Raw genomic sequence first — 19,681 nt, 5'->3', positions numbered from 1 at the left:
TCCAAACAAATGAAAAAAAAACAAATAGTTATTATACATAATAAGAAAATAATGAGTTAAATAATGACTAATATTATTTTTATATTTATGTGTCATCTAGATATTCTTATAATATAATTTAATATATTGGAAGATGTTAAATCCATATCAATTTCAAGGATTCCATCTTCAAATTCTAACCTTGCCAAAATAACCTCTCTTCTTTTCTATTCCATGGTTTCTTCCACCTTCCATTGAGAATAAAACGATACTCCAAAATAGCCACAAATCTCTGTAGCAACGTTTTCCTTATACGCTTCCATTATAAACCATAGATTAAATTTTATTCTCACCCATCAATCCTTCTAAATTCCAAACAAATTCTTTTTATGCTATTAGCAAAAGTTTTCCCTCATCTTTTTTGGGAAAAAACTAATCATATCGGGGTTTGTGTCTGTCCCTCATAACATGTGTCTTTCATAGAAATTAAACTTTCGACCTTGAGGATCTAGTGAGACCTTACACCACTAGATCAACGCCATATGTTACTATGTTTCGATTTATGTAGTAACAGTTAAAGATTTATACATAGTAACTAAAATCATATAAGAAGATAAATAATCTCCTTCAGATACTGAAATTAACTTTTTTTTTTTTTTTACTTTTAGAAATATTTTTATAAAAAAAGTTAAACAATGTCATGATTTCAATAACTAGAGAGATAAATTATCTTAATATATCATCATGCTAAATTCTCATCCTACTAATAAAATTGTGACATATATTATAATGTGATATTTTATTTATTAATGATTGATTTCTTGTGGATATAAGGATATAGTAAGAAAATATATCAGTACTTTTATCCAAATAATACACTCATTTAATATATTTAATATGTCTCTTAATATCCACTTACATTCACATTATAGCATATAATAATATCCAAAAAAAAACAAAATTTCCTTCTTCACATATCCCCTTATAGAATGTGAAGATTCCATTGTCTAAATTCATGAGATTTGATTTCCCTTAAAGACAAATGAACAAAACATTGGTGTAAGAAACTTTAGACCAATTAAATCTCTCAAACCTTATTTTTCTCATTTACCATATTAGACACTAACTCCTATTTTTACCTCAATGGTAAATTTTCAACCTTGACACGTCACCACCATAATTTCTCTATATAAACCCCACCCTCTTCTTTTCTTCTCTTCACCACATTCTTCGTTTTCTTCTCCCTCTCTTTCTCTCTTTCTTCACCAAAGAAATTCTAATTCCTTCACCGGCGACGGAAAATGGCGGCATCATTAGCGGCGAAGCTTTCAATCCGACGATCACCGCTGCACCGGTATTTGATTAACCGTTGTATTTCTCAGCCGGCGACGGCGGAGAGAAGAAAGGAAGCGGTGGTGGTGGCGCCGGAGATGCCACCGTTTGATTATGTTCCTCCACCGTATAACGGTCCTTCCGGCGATGAAATCATGGCGAAGAGAAAGGAGTACCTGAGTCCCTCGGTGTTCCATTTCTATAAAACTCCGGTGAGGAAACGTCGTAACGGATCATTTCTCATCCTTTATAGTAATAATAATAATTTTTACTATTTTATTATTTCATTGAAGATGAATAATATCTCAATAATTGATTCAAATAACTTTCTAATTTACTTAGAGTTTAAAAGAAAGGGTTTTAAATTTTAAAGGTTAAATAAATTGGTCCAGTAATATAAGGTCTAGTTTATCAAATTTAAAAGAAAGGTCGAGAAACCCATATCGAGAAAGACAATCACATGTTATGAAATAAATTCGTTTATTTGGTATACATTTGGTTGTACAAAAAAAATAGACTTCATGTTATATTTAATACAAAAAAACATTTGACAACTTTAGTAATCAAGCCAAAAAATTAAACCATAAGGATCTATTTATTAAAAATTAAGTGAAAGTATAGTGGCAAAAAATGATATAAGTTTTTTTTAATAGATTCACATATTTTAGGTCACATAGTTGGCTAAGTGTCAAGGAGGTAACTTTAAAATTTTCATATTAAATAATAAAAAATTGTAAAATTACCTTCCCTGATTATATAACTATTTAAAAAAAATTCGTGGTTTACTTAAATTTTATAAAAATTTAATTAAATCGTTTAAACTATATAAACGTATATAATCTATTTAATGAAATTGTAGGATATGAGTGTATGCCACTTTCATTTGTATGAATATTGGATGATGCAATAATAATATAAAAAACTCGTAAACCATGGATATATACATCTTTTTTGTTATTAAATATTGAACTCTATGTATATTGCTGAATTATGTTTATTTTTGGTGGGGTGTGATCGTGTATGGGCGGGTGCAGCTGCATGTAGTGGAAGGTAAGATGCAGTACCTATATGATGATAAGGGAAGAAGATACGTAGATGCTTTTGGAGGGATTGCTACGGTGGGTTGCGGGCACTGTCACCCTGATGTGGTCGCAGCAATAGTTGAACAAACAAAAAAGTTGCAACATTCAACAGTGCTTTATTTGAATAGTGTTATTACTGATTTTGCTGAAACCTTGGCTTCTAAGCTTCCTGGTGACCTTAAGGTATATTTTTAAACTTCAACTCGATCTTAGACCTGGTATTATATAATACATATCTATTTTAGATAAAATATGTTCAATTAAAATGATATATATAGATATTTTGTAAATGATTTAGTTATATATATGTATGATAAAAAAATTAAGAATAAATTATAGTTTGGACCAAAGAGATGTTATTACTCATAATTAAATATGTACTTACAAATATGACAAATCGGTGACCTGAGACAAGACAGGTCCTATCATGTCTAACGCTTACATAATCATAAAATATTATCAATGTAATTTTTTTAATATGAAATTAACTTTATACCCGATGAAACCGGATTATATGTGGATCTTAAAGCCAAATCATGTTAACGGATATAATAAAGTTTTGTTGATCCCTTACTTGAATGTCCCCTATCAACCTAGAGGATAGAGTTGCATTTCAAAAAATGCCAAGGAGTGACTTTAAAAGATATATTTGATCATAAAAAATTAGATTTACTAATCAAATATGCACATATTAAATTAATGTTGAGTTCCTAGTTATATGTGTCTACGTATTAGTGTGGAGACTATATATAGATTAAAATTTAATTAGGACTGATATCGCTAAAAAAATATAAATACTTTGTTCAAATATAACAATATTCTTATAATCTATTATAAGATGTGATTGATTGAAATAAATAAAAAAATTATATTAAATATTTTGTGACTAATCATAACTTATAATACATGAAGTAATACATATTATAAAATGAAAGATGTGTTTCTATTACTCTATTAAATATATCTTCACATAAACTTTTTATTAATATATGCATTCGTTTATATCCATATACAAAAAAGACGTGGCGTGTGGTGATAACGATGTCAACCACTGGTTTCATTGCCTACAAATAATGTCACAATCGACAAAACTCCAATTATTAACATGATTAGAGCAGAAAATCAAACAATCACTTATAATAATGTTTAGGTTTTGCGTAAGAAAACGTTTTTAATTAAACATGCATATATTGCTCAACAAATTCAAACTCACGTTTATTATACCAAACATTATGAAAAATATTAATATTAGGGTAAGTCATCTCTACATCTAATTATATTAGGGTCAGTATTTTATAATACAATAGTGTAATATTTATATATCGTTAGTATACAAATTTATATACAATCATTATATTACTATGATAATAATTAAATAAAATAGTCGATGATGCAATAATAATACTTTTATTTATTAAAAAAAGGGAGATAAGTTTCATGATAACTTTGGGCACTATTTTTTTATTTAGACTATTGCTAAATATATGAGTGGCAAAGCAAATGATAATGATGTCCAATTTTAGTGTATCATCACTTTCAACCTTGGTGATAAGGGTTAAGCATACTTATTTTAATTAAATATGAGATACTAACTATTTATACTAGTTTAGATAACCTTCTCATATATAAGCTATAATTTAGACAACATTCTCATATAAGCTAGTTTAATTTTTGGAATGAGATTAGAACAATTATTCTAATATTATTATTAATTGGCAACTATATAATGATTTGTCAAAAGTGACATTATGTGAACATAAACAGTCACGTGCAAAGTTACTAGTAAATATCTAGATAATGTTTCAGTATTAAATATTTTCTGAATATGTTTAATCTTTTATAAACCTTATTTATTATTCATTTGTGGCAATTATTTGTAGGTTGTGTTTTTTACAAATTCTGGAACAGAAGCAAATGAACTAGCAATGATGATAGCAAGGTTATACACTGGTTGCCATGACATAATATCTCTAAGGAATGGATACCATGGAAATGGAGCTGGAACAATGGCAGCCACAGCTCAAAGTATCTGGAAATTTAATATTGTACAGGTATATATATTTTTCTCTCCTTTTTTCTTTAATATTAATAAATTTTTTATTAATTACTCATAAAAAAATTAGTTATTTAACTTAGAAACATATAATACATTAAGTGATATGAATATTGAGTAATTATAAGATGATTTTCAGTCTTTGGTCATTCCAAAATTAATCCTATAAGGAGGCTATAACTATGTATGTTGAGATACCAATCAAAGATAAAAAAATCATCTCAAATATTAATAATATTAAATATTTTTAAATATTCATATTATTAAAAAGTCTTTTGAAGGACCATATTATTTAATTAATTTTGCTTCAAAATTCTTTTGCTTTTTTATTTTAATAAAAGCTAAGGAAATTGCTTGCACAACTCAATTTGTATCCTCTTATAGTGGAGGGAACTAATATATCTAGGTGGGTGACACATACTTTCAGGGACAACTCATATATATGTTATCTCAGATTTTGTTTTGTACTTCTCGTATTAATAATAATGAAATAAAAACAATACTAATAATAATAAAGGTTTAAATATTTTAATTAATATTACATATTTTTATGAGTACGTGATAGCATATGAGACATAATTTTAGACATTAGATATGTGGTAGTGTGATGGCAACACCAATTTGGTGTGATGGCAACACCAAACTGAGTTTGGCACTTTTGCTTCATTGGACACATTTCCATCAACCATAAAAGTGAAAGGGTTCATTATTGTGAGTGTTTAAAATGAATTTTTCTGTGGAATAATTGAAGGAATGAAGTATCTCCTGGTACAAGGAGATAAATTATCTCTTTTTGCTAGTAAAATTATGACATGTGTCATGTTTCATCATTTTTTATAAAAATATTTTTAAAAATAAACAAAATAATACATATGTCACATTTTTAATGGCTAGAGAAGATAAATTATCTATGGAGATACATTATTCTCATAATTGTAAGTAGTGTGATGATATAAGTGGTAAAGTGTTGTGATGATGATTTCTGCTGACAATGAAAGTGTGGACCCCATTAAGCAAATAATATCACTACTATGTTTGTCTTATTTGATCTCAATCAGGAGTGAAATATAATACCCAGCCCCAAAAATAATATTTTTCTGATTTTCTTCCTTACCAATTGCATAAAAAATATGTCTTTTTATACCAAAATTAATGTTTATCTTTTTTATACCAAAAGACAATATAAACTAATGTTTGTCTAACATGTTCTTAATTATGTTGATGCTGTCAACAGAGTGGTGTTCATCATGCAATGAATCCAGACCCTTATAGAGGAGTTTTTGGTTCTGATGGAGAGAAGTATGCAAGAGATGTTCAAGATATCATTAATTTTGGAACTTCAGGAAATGTTGCTGGCTTCATCTCTGAAGCTATACAGGTATCTATCTACTATCTAGTTGAAGCATAAAAGAATCAAAAGTTAGGACTTAAGCATATAAGGAGAGCCCAACCTAAAAGACTAGTCTATTAGGTGGGAAAGTCTCATGGCTTAAGTACCACAATGAGTTTTTTATTCTACTCAATGTGGGACTCCTAACATTGTCGCCCTTTAATGACTGACGCCACGACGGTTTTCACTCTATCGACACTGACCTGATGATACCCTTTCTCTTTTGGCGGCTTCACTCACCTATAGGTAGCCCTTTCCATGATACAACTCTCAATGAGAGCACCAATTGTTAGGACTTAAGCACATAGGCGAGCTCAACCCAAAAGACTAGTCTATTAAGTGGAAAAACCTCTTGGCTTAAGTTTGTTTTTCTACTCAATATCATACTCCTAGCACCCATCTTGATATGAAACAATTTAGAGTCTAAGTTTTTAAGTGGTCATTTTGATACACAATAAGACACTGATTACTACTTAGTAGTGTTAGATATAAATATGAAACCATGTTTTGTAAAGTTAATATAAGATTTGTAAGTTCATATATGAAGTGAATTAGTCTTATGATAGTTATTGATGCTGGTTGTGTATGTTAAACAGGGAGTAGGTGGCATTGTTGAACTTGCCCCTGGTTATTTGTCTCATGCATACAATATTGTTAAAAATGCTGGAGGTCTTTGTATTGCTGATGAGGTTCAAGCTGGTTTTGCTCGCACTGGTAGCCATTTCTGGGGATTTGAGAACCAAGGTGTTGTACCTGACATAGTCACTATGGCCAAGGTAACATGTTTCTTTGGTATTTGGTTTTTAATGATACAATTTCAAAGTTATCATAGTATTGGTCTATGAAGAACTAAAAGTCCAAACTATTGAAAATGTGTCATTATCTAAACATGAATTGAAAGTTTAGCATATACCATAAGTCTATTACATATTAGTTAGTCCAAAGAGATTTATTGTTCCAAATCTTGTTCCACGTTAATGATAATGAAGTAAAAACAATAATCATAATGAATGTTTTAAATTTTTAATTGACATGACATGTTTTCTTTGGCGCGCGACAGGATTTGGGATAACAAATCTATGTTCATCTTTTTTTTTACAAGTATCCCTACCCTCTGCTTAAGCATGCATTCTCCTCATTGTTATTTATAAGATTCTATTACATTTTAGCTAAGTCCTTTTTAAATAAAGATCTCACGTCCCATATTCTGTCCTGCATCAATAATAATGACGAAAAAACAACAAAATATGTTTTCATTGGTGCAGGATAGAATTTGAGACAACAGATCTTTGTTCGTCTTTTTTTTTTTACAAGTATCCCTGCCTTCTAATTAAGCATGTATTCTCCTCATTCTTATTGTTATTAATAACTTACTTTTATTGACTTGTTTGATAATTTTGGTTTTGGTAGAGCATTGGAAATGGAATTCCTCTCGGTGCTGTTGTAACTACTCCAGAGATTGCACAAGTGTTGACTCGCAGAAACTACTTTAACACCTTTGGTGGCAATCCTGTGTGCACAGCTGCAGGATTAGCTGTTATGAGAGTGATAGAGAAAGAGAAGCTTCAACAAAATGCATTTGAAGTTGGGAATTATTTGAAGGAGAGGCTCAATGGACTTAAGGACAAATATGAATGTAATCACCCATCCCTTCTTATTCCTTTCACATTGCATCTTTCATTTGTGGACAAATATACGATACTTTAATTCATTCCATATAAAAGAATATGTTGTCTCAAAATATGTCTCAAACTAATGAAAACATGTGATGTCCATTAAAAAAATAAAATATTTATTATTTTTTTCCGGTTTTCCTTCACTGATTTTGATTTGGGACATACTTTGAGACAACAAATCTTTATTCGGCCCTGGTTCTAAGCCATTTTCTTGTTTTGTTGTGTAGTGATCGGTGATGTGAGAGGAAGAGGAATGCTGCTTGGAGTTGAACTTGTCACTGATCGCAAACTCAAAACACCAGCAAAAGCTGAAATAGTGCATGTCATGGACCAACTGAAAGGTAATTTTAGGTGTTTTAAATATCTAATGTGATTGCGATTGCGGTAACAGTTGTGTTTACTGTGATTGTGGTCATTGCGGTCATTGAGATGTGGATTATGACTATTGGTGGTGTGAATTATTTTGTGATTAAAAAAATATTTTTGAATTCGATACGATTTGATGCGATACAAATATGATCCGTTGGGATTGTGTTGCGCCGTGATGCGACTGAATTATTGTGTTGCGTTGTCGTACTGTAACCATGATATTGTGGCTGCATCAGGGATGCGGTCTATAATTTAAATCATTGGTAACCTCTAAATGTGGGGTATATTCAAGTAGGAAGTCCCATCCCATAGTTGGATATGATGAGATGAACATAAGTTTTTTATAAGTGAAAAAGACCCATGAAATCATTGTCTTAAAATTTTAGTTCAAGATGTGTTATCTCACTTTTCTCCGATTACTTTTTGAAGATTGGAGTAAAAGTTACTAAACTAATAATCTCTTTAATTTTTGGCACAGAATTAGGAGTGCTAGTTGGAAAGGGTGGTTATTATGGAAATGTGTTCAGAATTCTTCCTCCATTATGTTTCACCAAAGAAGATGCTGATTTTCTTGCAGATGCCATGGACTACTCATTATCAAGAATGTAATCTTATAAAGTTTGTTAGATCAATCTTTCATTAAATAGAATCTTATTAAACTTTGTTACTTCCTCTCCACTAGTGTAAATAGATTCTACTTTCATTTTATATTTGTCTTGCTAAGTAAAACTTTGTTACATCAATCTCTCTATCAAATATAAAATAAAGTTTTACTTTAACACCTAAAATGAGACACTAAACATTAAATCTCACTCACATATATATATATATATATATATATATACCTTTATATGGGAAACTTGATAAATGGGCATTATATATTACATTCAAAAAAGTGAAAAACCATGGTTGATAAATTAATTGCTATGTATGGTTAAATGTCAAAGTTGTTAAAAAAATGACAATATTTTCTTTTACTATCAAATTGCAGAAAAATAAAATTGTGTGAACAAGTGGCCACTGAGCAAAAGGAATTTTAACTAGGAAGGTTCATAAAACAAAAGGAATCATCGTGGCTAATACTTCTAAAAAAACAATTTTGTGATATAATAAAAATTTATATTCTCAAATAATATTTTTCATCATAATTGTCCCTCAGAAAATTACATAATATTATGTTCTAATTAATATTTATTATTTTGTATGTTCTATTCAACTTTCCACCTTTTAATATGGAATTGGAAAGAAAAAATATCCATACACCACATTTTTTATTTCACACATATCATTAAATTATAAATGAGAAAACTAAATAGAGGTAGTATTTCTCCATTTCCAATTAATACCTCTAAGTACATATTATATATGCATACCTGTATGAATTTTATACACTATTATTATATAATCCATCATCGATATTTAATTATTATTGACTCTTTAGATAAAGTGTAAAAATCTTTATACTAACGAGATATAAATATATTCACTAAGACACGTGGCACAAAGTTCTCATTAGTTTCAAGTTCCTATGAAAAATCTGACCACTTACTTCCCTCTCATTTCGCATCTTCTTTCTCTCTCTTTAATCTGTAATGCTTCACATTGTTTCATTGGTCAAGATCCAATTTTTTTCCAGAAAAATGAACACTTAATGCAAATTTAACAACCCCTTTATACCAAATTTGATGTTTTTAATGAATCCATATTCATAACATTCTTTTGAGAGTGATATGAATTTTTCTCATGTTGGTAAAAACTTGATTCAAAGAGCTTTCTTGTCTTTGGCAGATCCTGCTAGTTATTGGAGTATTGAGCCTGATATTGAACAAGTTAGTGTTTCACCAAAACTTTCCTTCATTTTTTTCTATCATGTATATTAAAACATGATTTTTTATTTAGTTCATTCATTTTTGTGTTTGTGTAAAACAAGTTTAAGTATATTCATAACAAAGATAAAATTCTAGGGTCATTGACACTTAAGTATATTCATCTTTTTTTTCTTAAATTACAAATAGGAAAGTGGGAAAAAATGGAAACAGAAAATATAGATAGCTTTTGATAGACATTGACAGAACAAAACATCTAAGATATGTTCTATGTTTGGTGTATTTTATGACATCAATTGTATTTACAAAATGTTCTGTAACCAAGTTAGCACTTCAATAGTAATGGTTTCTTCAATTCTTTCTGAAGGCACTCATTATATGATGAATTTGATATCTTTATGACTATATGTAATTTCATATTTAAGCTTTCTAATAATTTGTTATTTATGTCAATACAGGGAAAGTGAGCCAAAGATGTTTTTTTTTTGTTTAATGTAGTGATTTGAGAGCATGTTACTCAAGTACCTTTTTAATTTTCAGTTTCAGGATGATGATGAATTAATTGCGAATGGTCGTCGTTTTGGTGCAGTACTAGAGTTTACATCAAGCATTGCTCGTGACAGGGTCAGCCTTCCCCTTCATCGTGATCGATAAGGTCGTATGTGAAGTTAGATTGAACAAATATGCAACCAAGGACGAGCATTGGAGACGGTTTTCGTGTTAGTGTGTCAAGTGCACATAGCACTTCAAGTGCAGGATCAGGACTAGATGACATAGAGTCACTAGGTGATGTTTATGTATGGGGAGAAGTTTGGTCGGACGGTGTTTCACCCGAAAGTTATGGCACTCAAGTCTCTTCGACAACTGATGTGCTTATTCCCAAGCCCTTAGAATCAACTGTTGTTCTTGATGTTCAACAAATTGCATCCGGTGTTCGCCACATTGCTTTAGTCACAAGGCAAGGGGAAGTTTTCACTTGGGGGAAAGAATCTGGTGGTAGACTCGGTCATGGAAACGATAAAGATTTCGGTCACCCTCATCTCGTTGAGTTTCTTGCAGTTACTAATGTGGATTTTGTTGCATGTGGAGAGAATCATACATGTGCAGTGTCTACATCGGACGATGTTTTCTCATGGGGCGACGGTGCATACAACGTTGGACTTTTAGGCCATGGCACCGAGGTTAGCCACTGGATACCGAAGAGGGTATGTGGTCCTTTGGAAGGGCTCCAAGTTATATCTATTGCATGTGGCACATGGCATTCAGCATTGGCAACTTCTAATGGAAAACTTTTCACCTTTGGTGATGGAAAATTTGGTGTTTTGGGTCATGGAGATAGAGAGAGTGTGACATATCCAAAGGAAGTTCAATTACTAAATGGATTGAAGACTATTAAGGTTGCTTGTGGTGTATGGCACACTGCAGCTATAGTAGAGGTTATGTTTCAATCCGGTTCCAATGTTTCGTCCAGGAAACTTTTCACTTGGGGCGACGGCGAAAAATATCGGTTAGGACATGGAAACAAGGAAACATATCTTCAACCAACATGTGTCCCAGCGCTTATTGAATATAACTTCAACCAGATAGCGTGTGGACACACTATGACTCTTGCATTAACTACATCCGGCCATGTATTTACTATGGGAGGCGCCGAAAATGGTCAACTAGGAAATCCTTTCTCCGATGGAAAAATGCCTCTCTTAGTACAAGATAAGCTAGTAGGCGAGTTTGTCGAGGAAGTATCATGTGGTGCTAATCATGTTGCCGTGTTGACATCAAGAAGTGAATTATACACTTGGGGGAAAGGCGCTAATGGAAGATTAGGACACGGCGACATAGAGGACCGAAAAACACCAACGTTGGTGGAAGCCTTCAAAGAAAGGCTTGTGAAAAACATCTCATGTGGCTCAAACTTCACAGCTTGTATATGCATACATAAATGGGTCTCCGGAGTGGACCAATCTGTATGCTCGGGTTGTAGACAACCATTCGGTTTTACTCGAAAAAGGCACAATTGTTATAACTGTGGATTGGTGCATTGCCATGCTTGTAGCTCAAGAAAGGCGATGAAAGCAGCGTTGGCTCCAATGCCAGGAAAACCTCATCGCGTGTGTGACTCGTGTTATTCTAAGCTAAAAGCCATCGAGGCTGCGGTTGCGGCCAGTGTTAATAAAAGAGTTGCTACTTCAACTCACCAATTGATAGATGGAAGGGAAAGATTAGGCCATGGAGAAGTAAAGTCTTCAAGACTCTTGTCTCCTATGATGATGGAACCAATGAAATTCCTTGATACAAGGAACAATAAGCTCGGAAACAGATATGATAATTCTTCTTCCATGTCGCGAGCTTCGCAAGTTACATCGACTTTGCAATTGAAAGATGTTACATTTCCAAGTTCATTGGGTTCCATCCAAAATGTTTTAAGACCAACTATAACTCCAAGTCCACCACAACCTCCGCCTCTGATTTCACGACCGGCTTCACCATACGTAAGAAGGCCAAGCCCGTCGCGTTCGGGAAATCCTGGATTTTCCAGAAGTGTCATTGATACTTGTAGGAAGACAAATGAGCTTTTGAACCAGGAAGCCTCAAAATTGCAGAACCAAGTAAATTTACTATCATTTCACTTTCTAAATACCATGACAAACCTCATATTTCACCATTATAAGTTTATCGATTTTCGGATGCAGATTCGAAGTTTGAAGCAGAAAAGTGATGTGAAAGATGTGGACATTCAGAAACTTCAGAAAAACATTAAGGAATCTGCATTATTGGCTTCAGAGTATTCTTCTAAGCATATAGCATTGAAAGAATATTTTGAGCCTATGATAAAACAGGTAACTTTATTCTATATTCTAAGGACTATAGTTGAACTTATTGAGTTATTTAATGTAATTTGACTAATTTCATTGCTCCAATTATTTAAAAGTAATAAAGAAAAAATTAAAATTGGAATCCAAAATCATGCAAGTAGGGACAATGTAAGAAATATTTTGCAATGAATCAAAAAAATTCTTGACTTAAATCTTCAAATAATCATATAGATTTTCAGTGAACAATGATCCTCTAAAGTGATATTGTATGTAACTTAAGGAAGTAAGGCTATATCAACTAGGGATAATGGGTACGCCGACCTGCGGATACCCACAAATCATATAGACTTTCTGGGTCCGTGTTTTTCGACCCGTGGTTAAGCAGTCAAATTGTAATGTTGTAACACTTTTTATATAGTTGAAGGACATAACTCAGAAGCTGCCACCAGAGATTCTAGACAATGAAAATATGAAAGCTATGGTTACAAAAGCAGAAGATTTTCTCAAAGAAAATTCAGAAGATTCTTCCTTACCATCAAACATAGAACTTGAGCAACAAAATGAAACTAATACAACTTCATCAAATAATGATTCTTCTAAAGTTGAAGAACAAAGAATAGAAGAAAACAATGAAGAACATGTTGCAAGAAATGACCCTTCAACTCAAGATGAAGGAAATGCCCTTAAAGAAAACAATGAAGAACATGTTGAAGCATCATTAGAGAATTCAAAAAGCAGTGAAAATCATTCTAAATCATTGGAGTCTTCAAGAGAAGATAGTGAAGTAGAAGTACAAGTTATTGAACAATTTGAACGTGGTGTTTATGTGACACTTATAGTAAAATCTGGTGGCATCAAAGTTTTCAACAGAGTTAAATTCAGGTACTTAATACAGTTACTTGTTCATACAACATATTCTACATTTTCAATTTATGTTAGTATATTACAACGAGTATTGGTTCAAGTGGTATATGCTTGATTTCCCTTAAGCAAAGTCCCAGGTTCGAGTCTTGTGGATGGACAAAATACCCGCTGGGAGAGTTAGTCCCACATACCTGTGGATGTTCCCGGCTCGGACAGTATTGCCTCCAATGTGAGGATACCTATGGGAAACAAAAAAAATTATGTTAGTATGCTTTGTTGTTTTGTTTAAAAACATTAGCTTGAAGTATATACAGCACATGATGCTTGTTTTCAACTTGATTCCTATACACTAGGCGTTGATCTAGTGGTGTAAGGTTCCGCTAGATTCCAGAATGACCAAAAGGTCATGGATTCCATTCCTGAGAGCGACACTTGTTGGAAGGGTAATCACATACCCCGAACGTGATTAGTTTCTTACTCAAAAGGGTGAGGAATACTTTTAATAGCACCAAAAAAACTTGATTCTTATACATAAAAATGCTATCGATTCAATTTCTATGTAAAAATTATTTTCAATTTGGTCCCGCCTTATTATAGTACCACCCTATGAAGCACCAATACCAATATGAGTATCGGATACTACACCTATCTAATATGTTGATATATATACTTTTTAAAATGTAGGATACATATTAATGAAGTGTCAGAGAATATCGATATCAGATATGTATCAGATACGAATACGTGAATGAAGGTTTGAAGTATTGGTGTTTCATACATACCATTTTCTGAAATTAATGCATAAGGACACCAAAATGAAAATGATTATTACTTATATGGACCCAAAAAGTAAATATTCGATCCCTACATATTAATAATCTTTTTCAAGTTGCTCCATATATTTTAACTTGGCAAAAGGTATTATTATAATCACAACAAATGGCAAGACCAAAATAAAAATAATTTTATGTAAAGGGGTTAAATTGAAATAATGAAAACTAATGTCTTCATATTTATTTTTCTAATATTCAGTAAGAGAAGATTCCATGAGCATGAAGCAGAAGAATGGTGGAGCAAAAACAAAGAGAGGGTACTTAAGAAGTATAGTACTTCACATCCTACAGATCAAGTACCTTCTAACACCTTACCACCACCTCCTCCTCCTACAGAAAATCGAAATATTGAGGCCGCATCTTAGTAAAATTGAATCTTAGTCTATATAGAAATTATCTTAGTTTGATAATGTGTTAAATGTAGCAAAAGCTATATCTAGTTGCATTAATTTAAGTACTTAGCATTGAGGATAGAAATTTTAGTGTAGATTATATATGAGTCTCAATTATGAAATTTAAAGAAATTTGATGCTTAATTTTTTGTTATTTTGTATAGGCAAAGTCTTTTGATGGAGAGTGGAAAATTGTGTAGCTTTTGTGGTTTAAAACTAGGTGTTTACATTTTATATCCTCAACTTTACAAACTAAGATATATAATTGTTGGAGAGTTGATATTTAATTAATATAAATAGTTCCAACCATGTCTAGAAAACATATCTAAATTTAATTTATTTTTTGGTGCATAAATAGTTATATATAAAAATGGGTGTAGAAAGTTAATATAGCACATAATGTTTTAGCAAAGCTGATATCATGGATGAATCTCTATTTTAAGTAGATTTCTTTATTTCTTATAAGATAATGATTTGTTGTCCTAAACTGTGTGCCAAACTATGTCTTATATCAATGAAAACATATCATGATAATTAAAAAAATTAAATATATATTTTTTTTTTCTGTTTTTGTTCAATATCATTGACCCGAGATACAAGTATATCCTAACCTCTTTCTTCCCCTTTCCACAACATAACTTCAAATGAAGAAATGGCACAATGAATATATCAATCTGCACTTTTATGATATCAATTATTAGAACTTGAATTTTTTGCATAATTTATATAAAAAATTGGATTAATGTAGACCTAATTATCAAGGTTACTAATTTGTATATATTGGCCCATGGGCTGATAGCATAACAATCTAAAAACATTCTTAATAACTAAAAACCTATAAATTGTTATACAATTATGGAAACTTTTGTATAAATCACCTAAAATATAATTCTTTTTAAAACTCTTATACAAATAGTAAAATCTTATTACAAAATATATAAAAACTCTCTGCATCCTTCAAATATGAATTAAATTAATAAAGGCTACCTAAGTTTTTAAATCATCCAATTATAAAAATTAATAATGTTTGTGTTCACAAAATAACTTGTGAAAATGTGAACCCCAACTCATTCTAAATGAGTGAATTGAGCTACTAAACCTACATAAGTTTGGATCTAAATGGGTTACCTATATGAGGATCATCACTTACCGTAAGATTTTTTTTCGTACTACCAATAGTATTATTTTACGTTTTGGATAAAGAATTAATTTTTTTGGGATTCGTGGCTGCCGCTCCCAACAAGTGTTGTTCACAGAAAACAAATTATTGATCTTTTAGTATTTTTGGAGATCTAGCAGAGCATTACACCACTATACCAATGTCTTGTTATAATATGATACACAAGTTAAATAGCCAAATTGCAAGCTTTGTTGCATATATATCATATTATAAATATGTGTTATTTATTATTTTTAAATTAGTAAAATAATTGTGTCTACAAATGCTATAGGTTGAGAAGGAACTTTTAAAAAAAAAGGAGAGGAAATAAAATTAAAATCATAAAAATGAAAGCAACATTTTCAATACACCTTTTTTTAAAATATAATCTTTATTATGGTTGATTTCATATGGAATCTACTAAAAGTAGAGGCAACTCATACAATTTAGTGAATCAATGGTGAAATCCTCAATATTAAATATTAAGTGTATATCTAAATCATATGATACAAGTTATTAAATGAACCTAACTAAGGTTACATTTAAGAACAGTAAAAAAACAAACTCAGTAACAAAACATTCCATCACTAGATACATAAAATCAAAATGAATCTAAATTTTCTCCAAACTAATCTATCATAAAGTTCCTATCTATTCCAGTCATTTTCCTTTACTTAACTTGGTTACAAATTTTTATATTCTTATATAAGAAATTAAATATTTTTCATAGTATATGAATTAATTACATAAGCAAATATATGGCTTACATTATCTTTCAAATTAAAAATGACAAATTGTTAATGGCTTTTTTGCTTTTACATAAGAGATTAAGACCCTTGATGAGGTCACAAAACATGTCAATTTTCTAGTGTTTTTTTGTGGCATGCTTGTTTTAGTTGGCTACTCTTTCTAACATTGATGCATATTTGTTAATGTATAAATTGGACAATAATTCTCATTAAAATATATACATGACAAGTGGATCTATGAGATAGGTAGCATTTTATTTTCAATGTCAAAATCATACCATTATATTGCTTTAGAGAGTTCTTTTAAAATATATTTGTGCTAATCTTATTTTTGTCTCTTTTCTCATACTTTCCAACATTTATACCAAATGGTATTTTAATATGAATGTTACATGTCAACATTGAGTCTTTACCATTTAGATATATATACAGGAAATAACTCAAGTGAGAATAATTCTCATATAAAAATTATGAGAACAATAAATCTAGACCTTACGACCAATCATGAATGGTTAAGTAACTCCCTCTATCTATATATATATATATATATATATATTTTTGAGCCTTAAGAAATTATCTGAGTTCAAATCTTATATATGGAAAAAGCTACAGGTAGGTAATAGAGCATGTTCTTCCATGGTGTGAATATTCTTAGCTAGAAGAAGATTATTTTTAGCAAAAAAATATATGTCTTGACAAAAAAAGAAAAAATAGGTGTGGAGAAAATTATTGTGTATTTTGTAAATACGCAATGAAGAAATTTAATTATAATATAACAGTTTTGACACTGATATCACAATTTAAAATATATTTTTTACCTCAATTTAAAATATATAAAATATAAAGTATGAATTTTGTGTGGGAAAATTAGTGTTTTTTTCCTATACATTGGAAAGGAAGAAACATAAAATTAGTGTCTGAGCTCATATGAACAAATCCTACGAGTTTTAGCCTAAAAGAATTTTACAAAAAATATACTTAAAACAAAAGTATATAGATTTCTATAATTGTTGCACAAGAGTTATATAAGTTGAAGAAACAAAAAAATATACTTAAAAACAAAATTAGTTTACAATCAAGTAACTCTTACATTGAGTTTATGAGTTTCACAAGCTTGATAAATCTTAAAAATTATTTGAAACCTTAATTAATAATTTTATAATTGAAACATGAATCAATTAATTATTAAAAAAATTAGTATTTTGGGCCTTATTTACTGAAAAATATAAGAATTGTATGGTTGAAGAGAGATTTCTGTGAATTATTTAAAGAGAAAGGAACTAATATAATGAGACTCAACAATACAATTTAAAATAGTTATATATAAATGATTCAGCATGGTGAAATAACATCATGATTAAAACATTTAACTAACGAAAAAATGATTTAATAAACAAAGTGGAAAGAAAAATTCTAGAAAGTATAATTGGTAAGATTCCACTCAAAAGTGCTTTCATCATCATTTTTGTTCAAGTCAACAACTACTTTCATCTTACAACTCATAGTAGAATTTGTAATTGGTTATAGAAATTGATTAAATTAAGAGAATGAAGTATCTCCTGGTATAAGGAGATAAATTATCTCTTTCCGTCAGTGAAATCATGACATATGTCATGTTTCATCATTTTCTATAAAAATAAATAAAATAACACACATGTCACATTTTTACTGGCTAGAGTAGATAAGTTATCTTCTGATAAGAACATCTTAAATTAAAGTATAAAAAACTAAGTGAAAGTGGAAGAGAAAGTGGGTGTGGTTTGCATTTTAAGAGTGAAAGAGATACAATATGTGGAAAGGATAATGGGTTTGTCACTACAAACCATTTTGGACTAGCTACTTACTTATTGGATCAAGATATTTTACTTAGAGGGAAAGTAATGATATTTTTATACAATATTTTCTTATACTCTTTTATATATATAATTTAGGTTAAACATCTATTTTGTTCCTCAACTTAATTTCTGAATTCAATTCTTAATATTTTGTGTGACTTTAGTTTCTCAACTTTACTTACTGACTGATTAATCGATCAATTAAATTATTGAATTTGGTTGTCGTAAATAAGTATAATGATTATCATATTCACATAGACTAGAGTGATATTAAACCATTCAACTAAAATTGTTATCCTAAGTAAATACATTGTTAATATAATTTTTTGATTTTTGGTTTCACTATTAAACCATTTAAACAATTTGAGCAAATTTATGAGATAAAAATGTTGGGATTAAATTTTATTGTATAATTATCCACATACACTCAATTCAACAACACAACCCAAACAAACTATGATTCTTTCGACGTCAGAAATATATCTAGCAACACTAGTGTCTCAATGACTAGATCAATACCTTAAATTACTAATCATTAATTCCTTAGATGATTAATGACTTGTACTCACAAGTTCTATTCTTCGTAGTTAAACACACAAGATAAAAACTATGAGAAATGTGAGTTATCAATATATCTCTATTCCTAGAAGCTATACCCACAAATTGAGAAATGTGAGTTATCAATATAGCTTTATTTCAGAAGCTATATTCATATGAGAAATGTAACTTATCAGTATAACTCTATTCCTAGCGGATATAACAACAAGATGAGATATTATAGTTTAAGCTAGAAAATATGAACTCCTTCATACATTTACAAAGGGTGTTAACTTCAAGTAAGCATTAAACATAAAAATAACTCATAAGAATTAATTAATAAAAATTAAGCATAAATATGAATCAGAGTGTATATATCAGTTGAATATTACATCTAATCCCAACAAGAAAGAAGTTTAGTTACCCAATCTCATGGTTCCTAAACCAAAGGATTGAAAATGTTGAATAATGTTTTTGAAAGAAGAAATTAGCTTCTCCAAGATCATAAGTTGATTCCTCTAGCCTTTCTCCCTTGAGTTTACACTCCTATTCGAGCTAAAAATGCCTAAGAATACTAAGAAGTTCGTATACTCTAGGTTCCCCGATTTGGGAAATTCCCTTTCCTCGTTTGGAAACTTGTGAGGAAAATAAACATGCAAGTGAGAAGAACAACATATAAAATAAATGAAAGTTGATATCTATCATAATGTGAAACTAAATACTCTTAGTGATAGACTAGAGAGACACTGTATTACATCTTAGTTGGATGAAATTGAATGTTATCCTCTTAGA

General features: G+C 30.4%; 1 protein-coding gene and 1 pseudogene across 1 annotated transcript; both read left to right on the top strand.

Moving 5' to 3' along the window:
• On the top strand, positions 1,181–8,624 carry LOC109325301 (alanine--glyoxylate aminotransferase 2 homolog 3, mitochondrial-like). The gene is made up of 8 exons (XM_019557584.1): positions 1,181–1,523; positions 2,346–2,576; positions 4,274–4,444; positions 5,681–5,824; positions 6,433–6,612; positions 7,247–7,472; positions 7,740–7,853; positions 8,360–8,624. The coding sequence occupies exons 1-8, from the start codon at positions 1,281–1,283 to the stop codon at positions 8,488–8,490; spliced, it is 1,440 nt and encodes a 479-aa protein (XP_019413129.1). The 5' UTR covers positions 1,181–1,280; the 3' UTR covers positions 8,491–8,624.
• LOC109325299 lies at positions 9,388–14,677 on the top strand (annotated as a pseudogene).

Source organism: Lupinus angustifolius, chromosome LG13 (genome assembly GCF_001865875.1).
Source record: "Lupinus angustifolius cultivar Tanjil chromosome LG13, LupAngTanjil_v1.0, whole genome shotgun sequence".
Taxonomy (NCBI): domain Eukaryota; kingdom Viridiplantae; phylum Streptophyta; class Magnoliopsida; order Fabales; family Fabaceae; genus Lupinus; species Lupinus angustifolius.
Note: the sequence above shows the minus strand (reverse complement) of the source record. Positions and strands in the feature narration are given on the sequence as shown.